This window comes from Cuculus canorus, chromosome 1, assembly GCF_017976375.1.
Source record: "Cuculus canorus isolate bCucCan1 chromosome 1, bCucCan1.pri, whole genome shotgun sequence".
Taxonomy (NCBI): domain Eukaryota; kingdom Metazoa; phylum Chordata; class Aves; order Cuculiformes; family Cuculidae; genus Cuculus; species Cuculus canorus.
Genome location: NC_071401.1, coordinates 50,398,084 through 50,417,720, shown reverse-complemented (window position 1 = coordinate 50,417,720; position 19,637 = coordinate 50,398,084). Strand labels below are relative to the sequence as shown.

General features: G+C 38.3%; 1 protein-coding gene across 1 annotated transcript in view; it reads left to right on the top strand.

The window, feature by feature from the left end:
* The window catches only part of PCCA (propionyl-CoA carboxylase subunit alpha), a 289,809-nt gene that overhangs the window by 159,162 nt on the left and 111,010 nt on the right, over window positions 1-19,637 (top strand). Inside the window, exon 19 of the mRNA XM_054064867.1 lies at window positions 17,196-17,298. Within this exon, the coding sequence (XP_053920842.1) occupies window positions 17,196-17,298 (103 nt within the window). The remainder of the gene's footprint in view (window positions 1-17,195; window positions 17,299-19,637) is intronic.

Below are 19,637 nucleotides of genomic sequence, written 5' to 3'. Positions count from 1 at the left end.
CAGACTCTTCTCAGTGGTGCCCGGTAACAGGACAAGGGGCGATGGCTACAACCTGGGACACTGGAAGTTCCCTCTGACCATGAGGAAAAACCTCTTTACTGTGAGGGTGACCTCTTTACTGTGAGGGTGGAACAGGCTGCCCAGAGAGGCTGTGGAATCTCCTTTTCTGGAGATACTCAAACCCCACCTGAATGCGTTCCTGTGCAACTTGCTGTAGTTGAACCTGCTTTAGCAGGGTGGTTGGATTAGATGGTCTCCAGAGGTCCCTTCCAACCCCAACCATTCTGTGACTCTGTGATCATTTCATATCATGAACATATATTCCAGAAACAGAATGGTCTGTTATGGGAAATTTTCATAACCTGTCATCCCTGTGTCACTTTCAGGGAAAAAGGTGTGCGGAGCACTTAGGAATCCATGCTTGCTCGATCTTTAAAGTTGATAACCATTATGAAAATCATTATGAAGATAATAATTATGTAAAGTTTGAACCTCACTGAGCATCTCTTAGGAAGATCCCAGAGCAGTGGCCTGCATCTTGCTGTAGTGATTGCTTTGGGAAAGCTGTTCGCTAAAGTAAATGGACCTGGCTAAGTCCCTATGTTTTTCATTTTCACCATGTCTGCTGGGAAGGCAGCAGCTGCCATAGAAGCTTTATCGGTTCTGTGGCTACTGTTCCCTTAATGTTGAAACTTGAATTTACATAGTATGCAGATGTGAATGTTTTCTCTTATGCTGCTATATTCCTGTCCCTTTTTAGCTGTGAATCTGGCCCTTTTCTCATCCATGCTTTGCTTATGACCTCTTCTTCTGCAAGATCTTCTTTTTACAACAAAGCCTCTCTCTCTTCCCTTTACTTTGATCCCATTTGCAAGCCTGACAATTATTTCCTCGCATGCAAGTTTACACCTCCTAAACCTATTCTTTAATATTTCTGTGTAAAAAGTGTATGATTGAAACTGTAGAACTAACAAGGTGCATGCTAATCTTCACATGCTCCTTAGTCATTTTACAGCTATTGTAATAATAGCATAGTTTTTTCTCTCCATTTGTATATTTTATTTGGAATTTTGAAGGGCAGAAATGAAGTTGTTTTGGAGATTTTTATGGAAGGGCAAAGTTTTTCTTGACTTTGGGAGACTAAACTCAGTAAATACACGTGTAACTGCATTAATCTGAGAAGTTTTACTGATGTTTCTTTCCTAGGATTATTAGCTTAAAAAAAGAGAAGCATGAACGTCAGGACCTTATCTTGTGTAGTTCCTTCAGGCACTGGCTGTGTCCTGCTGTTTGTTTGTGTAGTGTATGGCTTGTTCCAGATGCTGTTGCTGTAGAAATGTTGTCAACAAAATGTATGGGAAGAACAAGTCTCTCATTCATTATTGTCTGCTTACTTTTACATGTATGTGTTTTGATTTGTCCATTGTTTAGCATGCTTGCTTCATTCATGATCCACAAAGACTGTAGTTAAATATAAGATATTGATTGAAGGGATAGGTAATTCATTTATACCTTTGTTATTGAGTATTACAGTTTTCAACCGTTTCTTTTTCCTTTGATTCAGCTACGAAAGTGGGATGGGACACAGAATAGCCTCATTATTGTAGGAGTATTTCTCTGTTCCCTGCAATGATTCCAAAAGCTCTTGCACACTTCATCAGTATTATTGTAATTCTTTGGCTGCAGGATATTTGGCAGCTGTTGCACCCCACTGGCAAATCCTATTCAGACTTCACTTCCATTCACCATTGCCATTGGAGAATTGATTTCTCTCTCCTCTGCTCTAACCTTTCCCAATTCATTTTGGATTGTTCAATGTGAAACATTTTAATTTCATATCATACAGCCATTCAGCTCACAATCCTTTTTTAACCTGTCACCAGGGTAACAGCATAGCATGCTTTCTTTAGGCAATCAGGTTTTTATTTCTCATGCTTAATGTTGCATTAAATGTTTGCATTTTGTTTAACCCTCTTAAATACTTTGAACTGGGGATATATTTTGCAGGGTAATGAAGTCTCTGATTTCCGTGTCAAGTCTTCACAGAAATTGCCTTACTTAAAATAAAAAATAAGAAATCAGAAGATGAATACGGTAATGAGAAGACTATTAATAAAAATCCCAAATGGCTGCATGAGGCAAGCATGCGTAGAATAGCAAAACTATTTTTCTTCTAGAAAAACCTTCCAGAATCTTGTGTTATAATCCTTAGACTTACACTTTAGGATTACTCTTACCTGTAAGTGCTTGTAATCAAATTAATGCAAATATAGGATTAACCATGCAATGATGTGACTTTAAGAAGTGAAATGTCTGGCCTGTACCTGTCAACCTGCTTCAAACTGCTTGCCAGATGTGTGTGTCAGACTGTGAGCCGAGCAGTGAGTGACTGATATACATAAAAATTAGAATTTAATAGATGATGCAATTGATTAAGGGAATACGGAATTTTCAAGTGTCTATTTTTCCTATACGCACAAGCCATGATGGCATGAACAACAGGCTGTATTCATTTTATTGGAAATGAGAATAATAATGAATGTAGAATACATTAACATAGATGATTACAAAGACAGAATAACACGGACATTTTCTTATCTGAAAAAGCATTGATTTAATGTAACTGTGACTTTACAGAGCAAGTCCTGCTTGCCTTGATAAAGGAATAGGACTAGCTGGGTTCATCTCTACCTGTTTAGCTGGAATTAAAAAAAGTCTGTAGTAGGTGTCCTTAAAATAACCAGAATTTCATATCCTATGTCTGTAATTACAATTAGAGGTGTAGTGTTAAAGGCTCTCTATCTGTCACATCCTGTTCTCAATTATGTGGATATAAAAGATGTGGGGAAAAAAAGTATTTAATTTTAATGCAAGTGAAACTTAAGAGCACGGCATGGAGAATAAGCCCAGGCTTTGCTCTTTTATAATGAAATAAACCCACTGTAATGAAAGGGCTAATAATATGCATTTTAAAGCTTTGGAATACTAATTTTATGAAGCTTCTTTTTTGCAATATAGATTGTAGATATATAGCATTGTTTAAAAAAAACACATGCAGAATATTTGTATTACTGTACTAGGTGGAGTGTTTGGGATTTTATTTGATACAGTTCCTTGTGAGGAGACAGCCTCTTATTATAGATCAGACCCATAGAGCTGACTTTGTTAAAATTTTCTTTCAGTGGTGTATATCAAACTACAAGGATGGAAATAGAGTTTCTTCTATTAATTTCCAGGCTTTCTGTCCAGGTTCCTTTTTCCCCAAGTTGTACTATAGCTACCAAATATTATTACCTGCCAAAAGAGGTTTGGCAGTGTTTTATTACTGAATTTTGCCAAAAGGAGCCAAACATATGGTAACAGTTAATTTATTGGTCCTTCTATGCTCAAGGGAACTCTTGCAGAGAGCGTATTACCTTTTTATCTAACATATTTTAAATAAGAGAACTGTTGGCTTGAAATCTGATATGCCAGTATAGAAGTTGACCTTCACTGCGGTTATGCTCAATTCAGTCTTGTTCAAGGGTAATACTAAAAGTGTAAATGTATAAGATTTGAGTGAAGCCTTCTTTCTTTTCAACTCTTAGAGACATGGATGACTTCTGCATATACTCTTTAAGAGTGTGTTTGTGCGTGTTTAAGTGAAAATATTGAAGAAACATCTTCGCTAGAAAATTGAGTCCTGACTTTCTCTTAGTCTTAGTCTTGGAGATCTCTTTCTTTGCTTTCTTAATATGACATTTCCTGGTATGTGCATCATCAAGTGATAATGAAAAGAAGAACATTTTTCATTTCTTTATATATAAGACTATGGGCTCTGTGACAATGCAGTTTTGTCTAATTCTAATGGGAGAAGTATTTGAGAGGTAACATTGCTAATTGTACTACTGCTTGCTGTCTTGGAGTTGAATCTCATGCCTGAATCTCGCACAACTCAAAATCTACTGTCTGCATTTGTGGTAGCCCTCTTTGTAGCACGCTAGGCGCTGTATATTTATGTCTTTGTAACTTGTAGTGTTGTGAATCTTAAAAGAAAAACTACACGGCTATGTCATTATATTTCAAATGGGATACTTGAGATTGATGGTGCTTTGACATATAGTAAGCACTTGGAAACCTTGATATTTTTCCCTGGATCTCTATTAAAGACTATTTAGATGACTTTTGTGATTATGGATGATTCTTTAATTAATCTTTTACCGACTGTTCTTTAGTGGTTTACTTCTCTGTGTAATTAAATGTGATGCTTGGTGTTTGTTTTGGCTGTGGTTTCCCTTCAACACGTATCTTCAAAGCCTGTACTGTGAGAAAGACTGGGCAGGAAAGAACTGTGCAGGACCTGATTCTTTTGAAACCAGGGATGTTTACCCACTGACATAGAAAGGAGATGACAGTTCTTTATCCTGTCTTTCTGTGGTGCTTAGTAAAATTAGTCTTGCTGCAGTTAGTAGTGTGACTATACAAATAATTTTTTTGCCTATTGAATTCCAGAATTAAAAAGCACCTCAAAAAATCCGACGTATTTGTTAAATTTTATGCTTCCTAGACTTTAAGATTCTGTCTTTACCTCAGTGTTGTGAAACTCTTATCTGAGGCTCCTCTCTTTGCCATGGATGGTGATCTGAAGCACCATGGTCACACAGTAATGATTATCTCCAGACCCTGCTGCCCATTTTTCTACTAGACACTGAAATTTAAAACAGGTCCTCATCTGGCTGCTCCCAGCCCTTAATGTCCTCAGACAAGGGAGGTGCCGTAAACCGTCAAATTTTCTGTTTGTTGTCTTGAACTGGTGAGAGCACTTCTCTTCTAAATCCTACATTTTCCCCACACTCCCCTGCAGCAAATCGTTTTTTCTTGTTACTCATTTCCTCAGGCAAATCACAATCATTTTAAGATGTTTACTAACATTAAGTCCACCTTATTCCTTCTATTAGCTGTGATTTTTCCACTCTTTGATCTCAGACATTGCATGTCTGCCTCTACCACAGGCTTCCTTTCTCCAGGTCTTAACACCTACTTTAAGTGAACCCTTCTTAGGGAATAGAGTGAATCTCTGTTCCAGGGATTTCCAAAATCCTGGTAGCCTTATGTCCATTTAAACTTCAATCTCCTTACATCAGGCATTGCATCACCATTCCAGAACTTCCTTCAACTTCCTTGGTTTTCAGTCATTCATATGTCTTCCCAGCAGCTGATAGCATTTTGTTGTTTGATAGTTTAAAAAAGTTGGGATTGCTGTGATTGCATTCACAGCCCTTAAAAGGTGGAAGACAACTCTCCAGAGACAGGGCCAGCTCGTCTTCACACAGGAAGGCCCAGAAAGGACTGCAGTCATTTGCATTTTAGAGAAATTATGTTGGATATGGATGAGACTTTGGGCTTAGAGGGGATGTGGCTGTTGTTGGGTATGGATTCTTTGAGCAGGAGTGGTAGAGCACAAGGAAAGGGTTGAGGTTGAAAGCCAAATTGTGAGAGCTGTTTCTGAACATCTTTCTATGGTATCTTCTCTCAGCTGCCATATGCTGCTTCTGAAAGTGTGTTTTGAAACTACTTTGGCTTTTCCCTTTCTATTTGTTTGTTTCTTTACTGGTTATTGGTAGTTTTCCATCTAAATTTTCAAGATATACTGGTATACTAGTATCTGTTGTAGACACTGGATCAAAACCAACTAGGTAACGTATGTCATGTCATGTTTGTGCAACGGTTTTACTTTACATTTTCTGTTCAAAATGTGTCCCTTTTCTCTGTATCAGATAAAACAGTCTTGATGTTCTTTTTGAATATCTTCACCCCAGACAAGTTGTTTGCTCATGACTGTTTATACAGTAGGAACATTCACTAAAAAGTATGGTTTTGCGTATTAGCTTACTGAGAAAGAGGAATACTACAGTCTTTTTAAACAATATGTAATCATATTCATTAAATAGTAATTGGATATGTAAGTAATGTTTCAAGAAAACTGTGTTTTTTTTATAGCATATACCTGTATGGCACATTATATATGGGTCATGTTATTCATATATATTATGTGTGTCTGTGAAAAGTGTTTTGTATTTAGGAGAATTATTTCTTCACTTTGTGAATTACTGAACTACTCTGATTAGTGCTATTTGTGTTTGTGAAAGGCCAGGAAGGAGAAAGAATTTCTATTTAAGTACATAATGGAAGTGTGACTACATTCTTGTACTGTTCTCATACCTTATTTAACTATCTACTATTGATCACTGATGATTAGACTAGTTGTATATTTGGGCCATCTAGTATGGCCATTTCTATGTTCCCAAGCTCTGTTCATCATGAATCTCCCAGAATAAGTAGGAGGAAATCATAAGACATCAATCCACTTTGCGTTGAACTGTAATGTGCAGTTGTGTTACTGCCACTCCTTCGTTCCATCCTACCTACACAACCCGGCTTCTCTACTTTGACTTTAGTCAGCGGGAAACTTAGTGGGGAAAAGTCTTTTTTATTAACACGGTGCATGAGGCACTAGCTGTCACAATTTTTTTGTCCTTCACAATCAATTCTAGTTTAACTAGTAGCTTCTTAAATTCTTTCATTCACATCTGATACGTATGGCGTTAGCTAAGTAGGAAACAGACACAATTTATTTCTTACTGGCTTTCTTCTCTTTGCTTGCCAGACCATAGTATGAACAGCGGCAGTTGCACTATTAAAAGGATGAAAATATGTGGAAGACAATAGAGTTTTATCTTCCTTTGAATACATACGATTTTGTTAAATAACAATTTGAGCCTGGGTTTGTGTGGCCCAGATTCGTAGTGCCTAAATAATATAGTAAATACAGGTAGGCATCACCTAAAGGTAGTTCAGCTTATCTAAGATCTAACTCATTGCGGAGAGGGACCTTTCTCTTTCCATTAGTTACAAAGGGAAAAGACGGCAAAAGCTGAGTGGTATGAACTCTGGATATAAGCTGAAAGTGCAGTCGGAGATGTACTGAAGGTAGTGTGAGTCACTGGAGCTCTACTATGTGCTATAATTGTCTAGATATGAAAGATTAGTACCTATTGAAGATATGCATGGTTTATGTTATCTAATATAATTTTTAATGAACTCTTGGGAGTTTTTCTCATCTGCTGTTTTTTCTCTTTAACCTAACAGAATTAGTGGCAGTAATTTATTCCATAGGAATCTAGTACAGAAGGAATAGAGGGCAAAGCTTTAGAAACCGTGGAAAATGCCGTATTTTTTACTTGTTAGATAGAGGAAGTAGCCTGTTGGAAACTGACTTGAGTGCCTCTAAACAAACGCTCTGATTACATTGTCTCTGGTTTGGTAGAGATACATCATTGATATTTGTGCTGTCACCCAGCACTAGATCCTATGTATGCAGTGAATAAGCTTCTTTTTGAAAGGCTCAGCCATGGTCTAGAAAAAAATATATTGTTGCAAATTAACCACTGCTCTTGGCCAGCTTTTATTTTTACACCACGGCATATAGGATGGCTGGCAAGGGAAAAACTGACCATCCTTTTCTGGGACTGTGTGCCATCCTGAAGCTACACACCATGTGTGTTTACTGAATTAAGTCTCTAAGAGGAAAAATAGCAACAGAACAACTGTGATCAGTACAGCTGAATTACAAAACTGATCTCACTGGCATGTGACGGTTAAGCTCTTGGATGTACTCTCTTGGTTCTACTGCAACCAAGTTTGCAGGAGGTGGTAAGCTCTGTGCGATGGTTGAGCTCTTACAATAGTCTGGGAGCCAGCTGAAGTCTGGTGCAAGCATTTTGTTTTCCAAGAGGAGCAGAATTCTGTTTTAAATAATGATTTCTGGCACATTGTACATATGACAGGCTTCAGAGAGAACAAGTTGGAGCATTGGTTTTACAGAGTGTGGCAGAAAGAAAATTGGTCTATATTTCTAGCAATATCATCTGGTCAGTTCTGTAGTAAGTTTTACGTGAGAAACCTAAATTAAACTATTAAAAACAGGAAAGGAAGCATTCAATACCTAATTCTTAATAACCTCAAATATATTTGCAGGTGATGTTCTGTAAGGAGACAGTTTTCACTTTGGCTCCAAGGCAGTTTGGTTTTTTTGTTATCTTAATATAGTTTATAATTCTTCATTAGTTTTGCACAGTGTGTTCTTTGTGGACGTTGAAGAAGGTTGATGTTCTTGCTCCCAGTGCTGTTGCCAAATATCCTCAGCAGTGGCCTTATTCTGGTGTCTTTCCTTTTCTCTTGACTGTAGGAGTTGTGTCTACTCCTGATCCTGTTCTTGATTTAGTAAGTTGAGCAGGTGCTGACAGGTTTCACTGTATTGGCTCGTATAAACTTTGTTGTTTAAAGAAATGATGCATTCTAGATGATCGTTAAGGTCCCTTCCACCCCAAACCATTCACTGATTCTGTGATTTTAGTCAGATGTTACTGCCTTTTATGGTTGCGATGACCAGTCTATGGGTGCAGATGTATAACAGAAGAGATGGGTTAATGTGTTTTTTGGGGGACTAACCTTGTAAATTGCTGATAGCTGGAGAAGTAGTAATGCGTTCAAGAAAATATTATATAACGGAACAGAGACAGCACTGGCATGTCAGTCCAAGATTTCTTCAAAATGGGAGTTTTAAATTGGATTCTAACATATATATATATATATATTCCTCCAGATTGGCAGAATGATTTTTCAGATGTGCTGTGTTGTGCAGTATTCACATTGTTTTCAACAGAGAGGAGTTGGCAGGTGCTAAGCATGTCTTACCATAACTGTTCTTTACTGGAGCAACTAAACGTGGAGTTTTAAGCCTAAATTTAAGTATCAGGTTTTTGTTTACCTTTTAAACTATGGTCCAATATCTAAACTAAATACTGAGCTTATGGTTTTGAGAGAGGGCAATTGCAGAAATTATCGTGAAGATCAAAATCTCTTTATGTGAATAAAAGGTTCTTCAGTATTTTATCTAGCTATTGTTAGAGTGTGTACTTGTACAAATGGTTTTCTAATTCGTGATGAGGAGCTGATACTCTCACTGTGCCTATTTACCTTTTGATTAATTCTAGTGCAGTCCTGTGCACTGAATGCCCATTTGTGGCTGGAGTGTGCTGGGTGCAGTTCTGCAGAGGCTGCCTTCTGTCCTGCTTGCATCGGACAAGCACCTGGTTCCCATGTCCTCAGACTGTTCTCTGGTGTGATCCAAAGCAGGGTAAGTGCAGGTGATTGAAATAATTTGCTTTGAGAACCACTCCTCATCTGAACTTAAACACTGATGTTCTCACACCCACTGTATGTTGTCTTGATAACTTCTGAGTTGTCATACTCTCCAGAACCTGTACTGAAACAGTGGATAGATAACTGAAATTTTAAATTCTGACAGAAGTGATGATGGATTAAAGTAGCAAATGTGGTTTGAATTCAGGTTTACAGCCGTTAGTGGCAATTTAGTTTGAGATTATTAGGCTCCAAGGCCGGCAGAATTCACTGCTGGTGTGAGTAGTGCAAACTTACCATGGAGTTTGCTTAGATGTTTCAAAAAATAATTATGGAAAATAGACTTATGTGTAGATGTCAAACTGACTGTGTTATCAAACTTATCAGTATGTAATCTTCTAATACTTTCATCCCCATTTTCATATTACTAGTTCAGAAGTAGCTTGCTGCCTATTTTTAACATGTGCAGGAACCCTAGAATATTCTAAACTTAATAAAAGTGAAAAATAGCACTTTATAACTGGGCATAGACATTGTTTGAATGAAGGTGCAGGAAGCAGGCTGCCGAACAAACTGCTTCATCCCAATACATCATTTTATGAGGGAGGATATAACGGCTACTGGATGATTCTAACAGAGAGCTGTAGTCATCTCTACTGCGTCACAGTGGTTTGTGCTGAAGCTCTTTCAGTGTTAAAAGGGAGTGAGATAGTTGTTACAAGAGTATTCCTAAGTATCTGCTCAATAAATTTCCTCATTCAAGGAAATATAGGAGAATTTGTGCAGGAAATGGAGTCTGTAATTTTCCTTTTGTGAGGTGTGTTATTATTATTAGTTTTACCAGCTGCCCAAAGTAAACCCTTATTAAAAATAAAGGAAGTTAGAGAGACACACAATTGTAAAATTTAAGTGCTTTGATGGAGGAGGAATAGCCCAAAATTTTTTATGATTAACATATTCTCACATTTTTCTCTCTGTAGTAGTTGTTGGCACATACAAGTCAATATTATTGACTGGTCCAATTAAAAACACCTGTTTGCAAGTAGTTCTATCTTTGGTAAATGGTTTTGCTGATTTAGGAAGTGGTTTGAAAGAGCAGACACATGATTTGAAGCTTCATTGCTTCTCATCTCACAAGTGCTTGCAGTGAGACAAGGAGCAACATCTCTTATCCCGTATTAACGCTTGTGATGTCTTTTTTTTCCAAGAAGAACCAAATGCTAATGTAGACCCTGACATGCTATAGAAGAGGAAATGAGTTTCAGATATCATGTTTTACATTTATTTATTTGTAATTTTCAAGGTATGTTGGCATCTGATGAAGGACTGGGCAGTCTGACCCTCCTCTGAAACTCAGAGGTCTTGGGCTGTATTGCAGCTCCCAGGATTGCTTTATGTTTCATCAAGTTTGTTAAATGCAAAGTGCGTAGAAATTTCCTGGAGTAGAACCGAATGCCCAAACTCATTGTTCCAGAGGATGCATCATCAGGCTGGAGAGCTGTATTCTCCGAGTCTCCATGAGTCATTTCTTCCACCTGTCAGCAGGGTAGGATGGCAAGTTCCCTAATGCCTACCTGGGTCATGGCTCTTTCTCTTGAGAGGTGGGATGTAGATTTGAACCCTCACAGGTGGAAGGAGACTGATGACCCAGGTCTTTCATTCTCCGGACATACATGCTGCAAGCATGACTTTATTATAGCAAGATGGGCAATAGCAGCAATCCTCCTTCCTTCTCCTGGTAGATTTAAAGATATAAGAGTCATAAAAGTTTCTTTCAAGAGCCTTGGAATTGCTGATGTTTGTCTGCATGCTTGGAGCATACCTTTTCCTTAAGGCTATGGAGATAGCTTTGACAGAGGAGCCCCTAGTTCCTGACCTCTGCCAGGCTGTTGGTGAAGCTGTCCGTGAAGCTGTCGGGTTAGAAGCCAACCCCTGCATGCTTAAAGACCTTCAGAGTGGAAGACAATGAGCCAGGCTGAGCTCAGGTTGTCTGTAGGGTTGGGTTACTTGCCAGTTAAACGAAGATGAAAGGAGTTGAGCCCACACACTTAGATCTAGGCAGCTAAATTCACCCTACATTTATAAGGTCTACCTTTAACCGTTTCTTTATTTAGCTTTGATTTGGGGTCCACTGATGAAGGCACTAGAGTTTTTCATTGGGCACTGGACTGCAGGCCCTTGTGTCAATGCAAATCCCCCAAAAGGCTTCTGTTAAAGGAAAGGAAGCATCCAGATGTATGCTGTTTTGCATCAAAGCGCAGTTCACTCCCTAATATCCTTTTAAAGCGGTGCTTTTCATTTTATAGTTTACCTTCCATGTAATTTAATTTTTTCCTGTGGCCTCTATTCAGATGGAGTACATGCCTATAAATATGCGTATTTGTTATTGAGCTAAACGTAATATGTAAGAAAATGTAAAACCATTTTGACATAACCATTAATTCTTTCAGCCTTTGTCTGATCAGCTGGCACACAGGCTAGTGTAGAGGTTATTATTTTGTATGACATATGCACAACTATCATTTACTTTAATGATAGTATGTTTTCATCCTCTGAAGGAAAGGTGTATGTGTGTATGCATGCATACATGAAGGAGAAAGAAACCCCATTTTTATGTAAAAGTGCACGTGATATGGATCAGTCTGTGTGTGTGTAGGAAATGTGTGTGCATAGATGTAGAAAATACTTCAAATTGCTGAATAAAATATTCCCAGATTCCTAGGTTCCTTTCACATAATTTTTAGTTCTTAAAATAATCCTGTGAAAGTGCTGCTTTTATCTTTTCTGTGCAACGATAAACTTTTATGTTGGAAAGTGTTGAAAGTACTCAGATAGTAAAGCTTAGATTTTTGTTTTCCTTGGCAGTACACTTCTGTTTAGAATTCTTTTAATCTATCCATTCCCTGCTTTTATGTTCATCTGATAGTTGAAGGTTCTGTGAAGGATATTTCTTTGTATACGAATTTATTAAACCAATAATGCTCAAAAGTGTGAGATTTCCTTCCCTTCTACCTTTTTTTTTTTTTTTACATTGTAAGATAGGCTCTTGTTTGAGTGTAAAATTTCTATTTGCCTTTCTTGAGATTTTTTGGGGAGGAGTGCGGAGAAAATAAGAAACAATTTATATGGTAGATCTAAAGTTTCATTAAAATTGCTTATGCCCTGTCCCAGGCATTTTAAGTGGGCCATCTGTCTAAACATCTCTCCATTTTTTTCTGATCATTTCCTCGACTTATTCATGAGCCATGGGAGGGCTCCTTTGTAGTCTCCATGTAGCTGGTTCAGTCAACCCCCACTGAATACATCTATGTGCTTGCATAACATATCTTTTCACAGTGCTGGAAATTCTCTGAACTTGGTTCAGATGAATGGCCCACTTTCTGAAGGTCTCTTTTTCTCCCCCTGCGAAGATTTGTATGCAGAAACTGACCTTGGTGACTACAGAATCCAGCACATTATTCTTGATCATTTTACAGGCCACCTGCTGTGAAAGTTATGATGAAGGATTTCTTAATGATTCTTTGACCATTAACATTGTTTTAAGTCAATATTTCACTTTTATTTAACTGCTGAATACGTAATTGCGCAATTGAAAAACAGCTTTACGGAGTGCCGTATAATGTGGTTTTCAAACGCTTATAATCTTTCATAAGAGGGAAATTTGTTATGATAGTTTGGGATTTCGCTGTGTTTACGCAAAGTATTATGCAGCAAAAATATCAGAACTAAAGTGAATTCGTAAGTTGTTTTTCCCCCCAGTGTTAGTATTCACATTTTGAATTGGAAGTAAAAAAAATCTATACCCAATTTCCTGACCCTTTAGGAGCTGGTGACATTTATCATAGCTCATTACATCATCAACAGTAATCAGGAGAGGGAAGTTTATTTGCCACAAACTGCGGAAAATTGTAGTTTTATTGAGTTCCTACTATCTGATTGGTTGATGACAATCAAAATGGACGGGCTGGGGCAGAGTTATTACTTGGCTTGCTTTTGTGAATGACTGTTTTCTTTCGTTATTGGGTTTTGACTAGAATAGATAATAGTTTAAATACTGTCTGTTTTCCATGAGCACAGTAAGTGTGTGTCGATCTAAAATGTTTAGCAGTTGTCTGCTTTCCTCACTGAAAACTTGCAAAGAAAGCAGGGGCTGTAATTGCTCTATTATTATTATTATTATTATTATTATTATTATTATTATTATTATTATTATCTCTCTGTCTCTTGCGGCAGTTGGGGGTAAAAGGGACGTAATATGCTGTGCAATGTATGAAATAAATTATGGGACTATGACATCATCTGTAGTCAAACAAACAGTGACAGAGATTGAAAAGTATTATGCAGCAAAAATATCAGAAATAAAGTGAATTTGTAAGTTGTTTGAATTTGTAACTAAGCAGGCAAACACTCCTGGTTTTGTTCTCACACCGTTTACATGTTTTTTTTACATCAGTGCTCTACAGTGATGCCTTTATGACGTAGAGCCAGGCCATCCTCATACTCTTCGTGTGCGCCCCTGTTGCTTGTGATAGTTGCCTTTAGAAGACAATGTGTGGCAGAGAGGTTCAGAACTACCCGTTTCTGCACAGAGGGAGTTCATAACACCCCTCTCCCCCCTGCACCTTGTCACTGTAGTCTCAGTGCTGCTTTCTCCTCCTTTTGTGTGATACTCCTGGCAAGGGACAACAGCTCACATCTCTCTGTGGCCCTCCTTCCTGTTCACCTGGCACTCGTCTTGCTGCCAAACTTGCTTTTCTTCCTGCAGCCGGTGATCTTTATATGTAAAGAAGGTAATTTTTTGATGATACATAATTTACCAAAACTGGGAGAAGAAAGCAAGGATGTGTTGAACCCTATGAAAGACATATGGTCTGGATTCTGAATCTAGGGATGAAGGGGGAGTGTCTTAAGTTTTGGGGTTTTTTTGTCCTTTATGATTGTAAAAAAATGACTTTTTTTTTCTTTCAGTGTTTTTTTTTCCTGTAAATAGACTATTTCGGATTTCAGCCCAGTAGGCAGCATTGTAAACGTTACATGTTTTTTTAAAATAGTTAGAATTTTGGGGACTTTTCCATGAATTAGTGGAAAATATATTCAAAAGTCCAGATGTTTTCCCTTTGGAGGGCTTAGAAGAGTTCTCAGCTAAGGAAGCAACCTTGGCCAAGAACAAAGAGATTATTTCCCATGCACTGGGACTTCTCAGACATTAACATCCCGCTCCCCACACCTCCCTAAACCAAAACAGCAACAAAAACCCCACCTAAAACCCCCTTACACAGCCTGATAGAAACCTCTGCATTTCTAAAGTAGTTTACAGACTTGAGACTGTAAACTTCCTTTCCATATCCAAGAAATGTGGACTTCGATCCTTACTTTTGTACTTTGTGATCCTTACTAATATGAAGAAAAACCCTCTGAATCCCGTCAAAATGGAGTCTACTGCAAGATAATTTATTTGTAAGGAATTTGATTTAGTGAAGAAAAAGTAGGATTCCGAAGAGCTAATGAAAGTATCTGTCTTTGCCAGTGTAACGATAGGTTACGGTTACAGAGCCACGGGCGTTTGATTAGCAGAGCTGAAAAATGTCCCTGTGCAAAGGGATCTAGCAATTCCAGGAGGCAAATACAACTTGCCACATACTTGGGATTAGATGCAGCTCCGGACTTTGCCCTCCTGACCACCAGTGTTGCAGAGAGAGGAATTATGTGCCTGTGTGGCTGTTTGAAACCCAGGCAAAGCAGTGATCATAGTCATGCCTTTCAAGAGGCATGCATCCTGTTTGGAGATACACTTGACAAAGCTCAGCAAGACAGGACTGAACAAAAATAATCCCTGCTGGAGAACAAGGCTGTCTTTCCTTTGATGGCCAGCAGCCAGATTCATGAGGTCACTTCCAGTCAAATGCAATGTGAAGCAGGGCCGTGCCAGCAAGGTTATAAGGAATCTCATGCCACCAGTGAAATGGGTCTACTAAGTTGTGTTTGAAATGAGGTCTTACCTCTTGTGCAAGAAATGTGAAGTTGCTGTAAACCCCTAAATCCTGTTGGTTATTGCAATGGAGTACCATGAAGAATTTACCCAAGCTGTGCCAAAACCCAGCTACATTCCTCCTTACCGGTGCTCTTACACCAGGAAGTACAATGAAAACATCTCTCAGCTTGCTGCCCGCTACCTGTGCAGGAAATTCCTGTTCCTTCTCTTCAGGAACTCCTGTGTCTGTCGCATTTCCTATCAGCCAGTCTAAACCTTTTGGTGACATACGGAGTTTCTAGACGAGGTGCTGAGAAATGTCATTGAACCCGATAAGCCATAGATATTTCCTCAGATTTGTTGTTTTGACAACTGTCACTGTATATTAACTGTGAAAGGTAACACTTGGGAATAGGTTATTTTCTGTTTATTATCTGTTTTCGTGAACTTTGTGGGTACTGATAGTTAGAGGTGAGTTAAGATGTTTGGTGAAATCTGGTGGAGGCTTTCCTTGGCTTGGATCCAGAAGTAACTAGTGATAACTATGCACCTATTTCCCTAGCTAATATATTTAGTGCTTCCATTCCCCCTTTTCAGGCGTGTTGCAAGACACAATTTTTGGGAACTCCTTGCCTAATGAGGTACCTGAACTTGTATTTGCAGAACTTGTATTTGCTTAGATTTCAGGTGTCTAAAAATGCAAGCTTCTTCAAATAGTTGTTGAAATCCTCATTAAGTCAGCACATTATCCTAGGTTTAGGCAGATAATCGCTCCTCCTAGGGTGTCAGGAGGCCTCACAGGTGCTTCTCCCTGTTGATTCCACAGGGAAAGTGAGCACTCCCTTTGGGAAAATGTGGTTCACTGGGCACATGATTCCTAAGGGGAATTCATGTGGCATAACAAAAAAGGACGTGTTTCCATATTTTAAGACTCTGAAGGCTGCTGTAAAGTGGTGTAGTTAAGCTCTACAATGCCCAACAGATGAACATCATAGCAGAAATTATCCTTAAGAAGAGACCTAAGGGTCGTGGGCTTAATACCTTTATAGATTTCTTAAAAAGAATCTAAACACGTGTAAGTGTGAGCGTAGAAGAAAAACTAGACCAAAATAATGTGTCTTTGTTTTAATGGGGTTTAAATTCCATGTTTGTACCTTCTCTTTAGGCTACACGGGGCTTGCTGATGCTAGTATATGGCAGCCACTCATCAGAAAAGATGTACCGTAACTTTAGACACCATACAACAAAGTAGAAGAGACTTGAAGTTAAGGATGAGGAAGCTGAAATAAAATATGTATTTATATAAAATAGCTGAAAATTACTTGTTTCGCTCTAAACTTCCAAGAATGGAGACTCAGGTCTCATTGCTTTGCTTTCAAATGTGCTTCTTTCAGCTAAATTTAAAAAGATTTGGGTTTCTCTTATTACCTGATAACTGATGCAGCCACAGAATGCTGCAAGAAACAGGTATAATCATGCATGTGAGCTCTGATATATAATTTTTTCAGTTTGCTTGAAGGAGTCTGTGGCTGAGATGCTCTAAAATGTACATTAATTACAAAATTACTTGTATTACTTATTTGGCTGAATCATTTGCCTGTAATTGGCCTTTAATTAAGGTTTACTGAGAGTGAGATGACAGAAATAGTGATTATATTTTGCCCTTAAAAAGGATGCTCCAGCTATCACTGTTGCTAGCCTCCTGCCAACCCACTTTCTCATCTGCATTTCATCCTGTTTGAGTTAATTCTGCAGCGAGTGCTGGCTGTATTCAAGAGCCTCCTATAGCTTTATCAGCATACCCAGTGTGTCAAGGCAAATCTAGAAAGAAAGAGGAGTGTATTTTCTCCTTATATGCCATTTGACAGAAAAATATATTTAGTTCTTTTTTTTTTTTCCAAGTATGCTCTCCAACTGTGTCTATAGATTAATGGTATTCTATATCCTTCATGACCATCCGATGAGGCAAGCGCTTCTGGTTAAAATGGGAGAAGCATGAAATCTCTGTTAAAAATTATTCTTCTGTCTGTTTCTTTTTTAGAATTCCCATTGCCAAATCAAAGAGAAGTAGCTGGGAGCTCTCTGTGCGTCTGGGAGATGGAATTTACCCAGTTGTAGTTTCAAAGGATGGCTCATCGTTTTCTGTAAGTCCTTCTTGTTTTCTAAGAAATTTGATGTATTAAGTCAATGTGTATTATCCTTGACACTTACTAAAATTCTTGATCTGTTCAGTGACCAAACACAGATGTTTGGTTTTGTCTTTAGCAGACATAGCCTTGAATTACAAAATAATGCTCTCTATGTTAATTAAACAGTGCTGGTACACAAAGATTTTTCTATGTTCATGACTGTGGAACATTTTTATATCTACTTGTTTATGAAATCAGTTTTCTAACTCATGATCCTGGTTAGTGTCTTGTTGGGAAGTAAGGTCTTGTACTCCATTGTAGATGCGCAAGAGCAAGAAAATAAGTGCAATGTCAACAAAAATTACATTAACTTAACGTAGTATTTAAAATAACAAATCAAAGAAACAAGCAAGTAGAAAGCAAGTTGAATGTGTAGTCATGCTGGAATGGAATTATTCAGCATCTCAGTGGTAAAACCATATGTGGTCATAATAAAATGTTAGTGTTTCAAGATATGCCTGGGTCCTTTCAGATGACTTGAGTACACACTATTGCTTTTACAAATATTCTAAGATAGTTACTCAAACAGTTAATGTTTTCGACATCAAAGGTGGGAAGGCAGACCATGACAGTAAAACAGTAATGCTGTGTTCAGTAGGTCAGCTCTTCAGCAGAATAAAGCCAAGAAGCAAGCTGATGGCCAGTATTGAGAAGGCAGATGTATAGAAAGAACTACTTTTTAAGTCTGTCAGTAGTAATTCAAACTGAGATTTTGTTGTTGTTGTTGTTTAAAATAGACAGTTGACTTGCATGGCATCTGTTGACTCAGGCAAAAGTTTTCAAAAGGGTCTAAAAAAGTTGGTTTTTCTTAGTCATTGAGAAGCAGGGCTGTGAGGAATCCCAGAAGTCCTCTAGTTTACCTCCGACACCTGTTTGCTCTTCTTGCATATCTTCGTTGAAGAAACATCGGCAACGTCTGCTCTGTGACTTTTTTATAGTTGTGATGTTAACACCTATGTTGCATTGAGAATCGTGAGATTTCTGTGAAAAAAAGATATTTAAATCAATATTTCATATAACAAAGACAGTATTGTCTCAGTGATTTGCTTTTGTTCTGCTCTACTGAAATTTCAATGCAAAAGACGTGATTTTCAGTTGAAACTGGTCACTTTTTTATGATGGTTTTCACTGATGGTAACGAAAATCTTTTTGCGGGCCTAACTTGAGCAAGAAGGTTCTTTGCCAATATGCTTTTTAATGCTACCTTTAGTTCTGTCACATTGAGTTTTACAGATACTCATGATGAATGCGAGAGCAGAGATCCTTTCTGTTCTGTGTGGATCAGAGGTGCACAGTAAAAAGGATACGGAGAAGGCCAGTTGTCATGGTCAGCACCTTTAAAAATTTTCTCTTGGAAGTGTCCTAGTTTTAAGTATGAAAGAAGTTGGTCATTTTAGTTGTAGTGTTTCCTTCAGAAAGAATTCCAGTAAGTCTTGAACAATTGCTTACTCGGTACATAAGGTATAGCGTTGCACCATGGCCATGACACTCGCACTACTCATGGAATGGTGCTTCAGGAATGAAGACCATGTCTGCATGCAGCTTTCTACAGAATTAAATTTGTATTGTGGCTCTAACAGGCATCCTGTGAACTTGGATACACCTATTGCTCGAACAACGAAATGTCTCTGTCAGATTTCAACTGGATTTAGAGTTGGGCTGGCACTGGTTTGTTTGACAGAGATCGCCCTTCCCAGGAGCAGTCGTTGCCTTTCCATCTTTTTTGTAGCAATGTTGCTGTCTAGCAGTGGTCAGCCTGGAGCTGCCTGCTCCTATGAAGAAGATACAGAGTGGCTTCTGGTTGCTGTGTGTGTTGTGTAGGCCCTTTGTGCTGTGAGCTCAGAAATCGAATTCCCATAGCTGGACCTCTCCAATAACAGTTTTGTTTAGCACAGCTTTGTTTAGCTGCATGCAGGCGTGCAGCTCTCTGCATACGTGCACGTGTATTTTTTGAGACGTACTTCACTTTCATTTAGTGACCTAGGCTCTCACTTATACTTGCTTATATAATTCAATAGGGATACATCTTTAAGTCAGAGTGTGGAAGAGTTACAGATGGAAGAGGCCCTAAGCATCTTTTTATGCTTTTCTCTCTATCAATTGTGAAGGCAACTGAACATACAAGCTCAGATATGAGTCAGTCCTAGGTTCCACTTGCAGCTGAGCAGCTGAGTTGCAAACTACACTGTGTTTATTCCAGACTCTAAAAAAGGATGCTGAATGCATAATGCTATTGCTGCTGGTTTAGCATTTTAACATACAGAAAATCATTCCAACCTGTACCATAGTCCAAA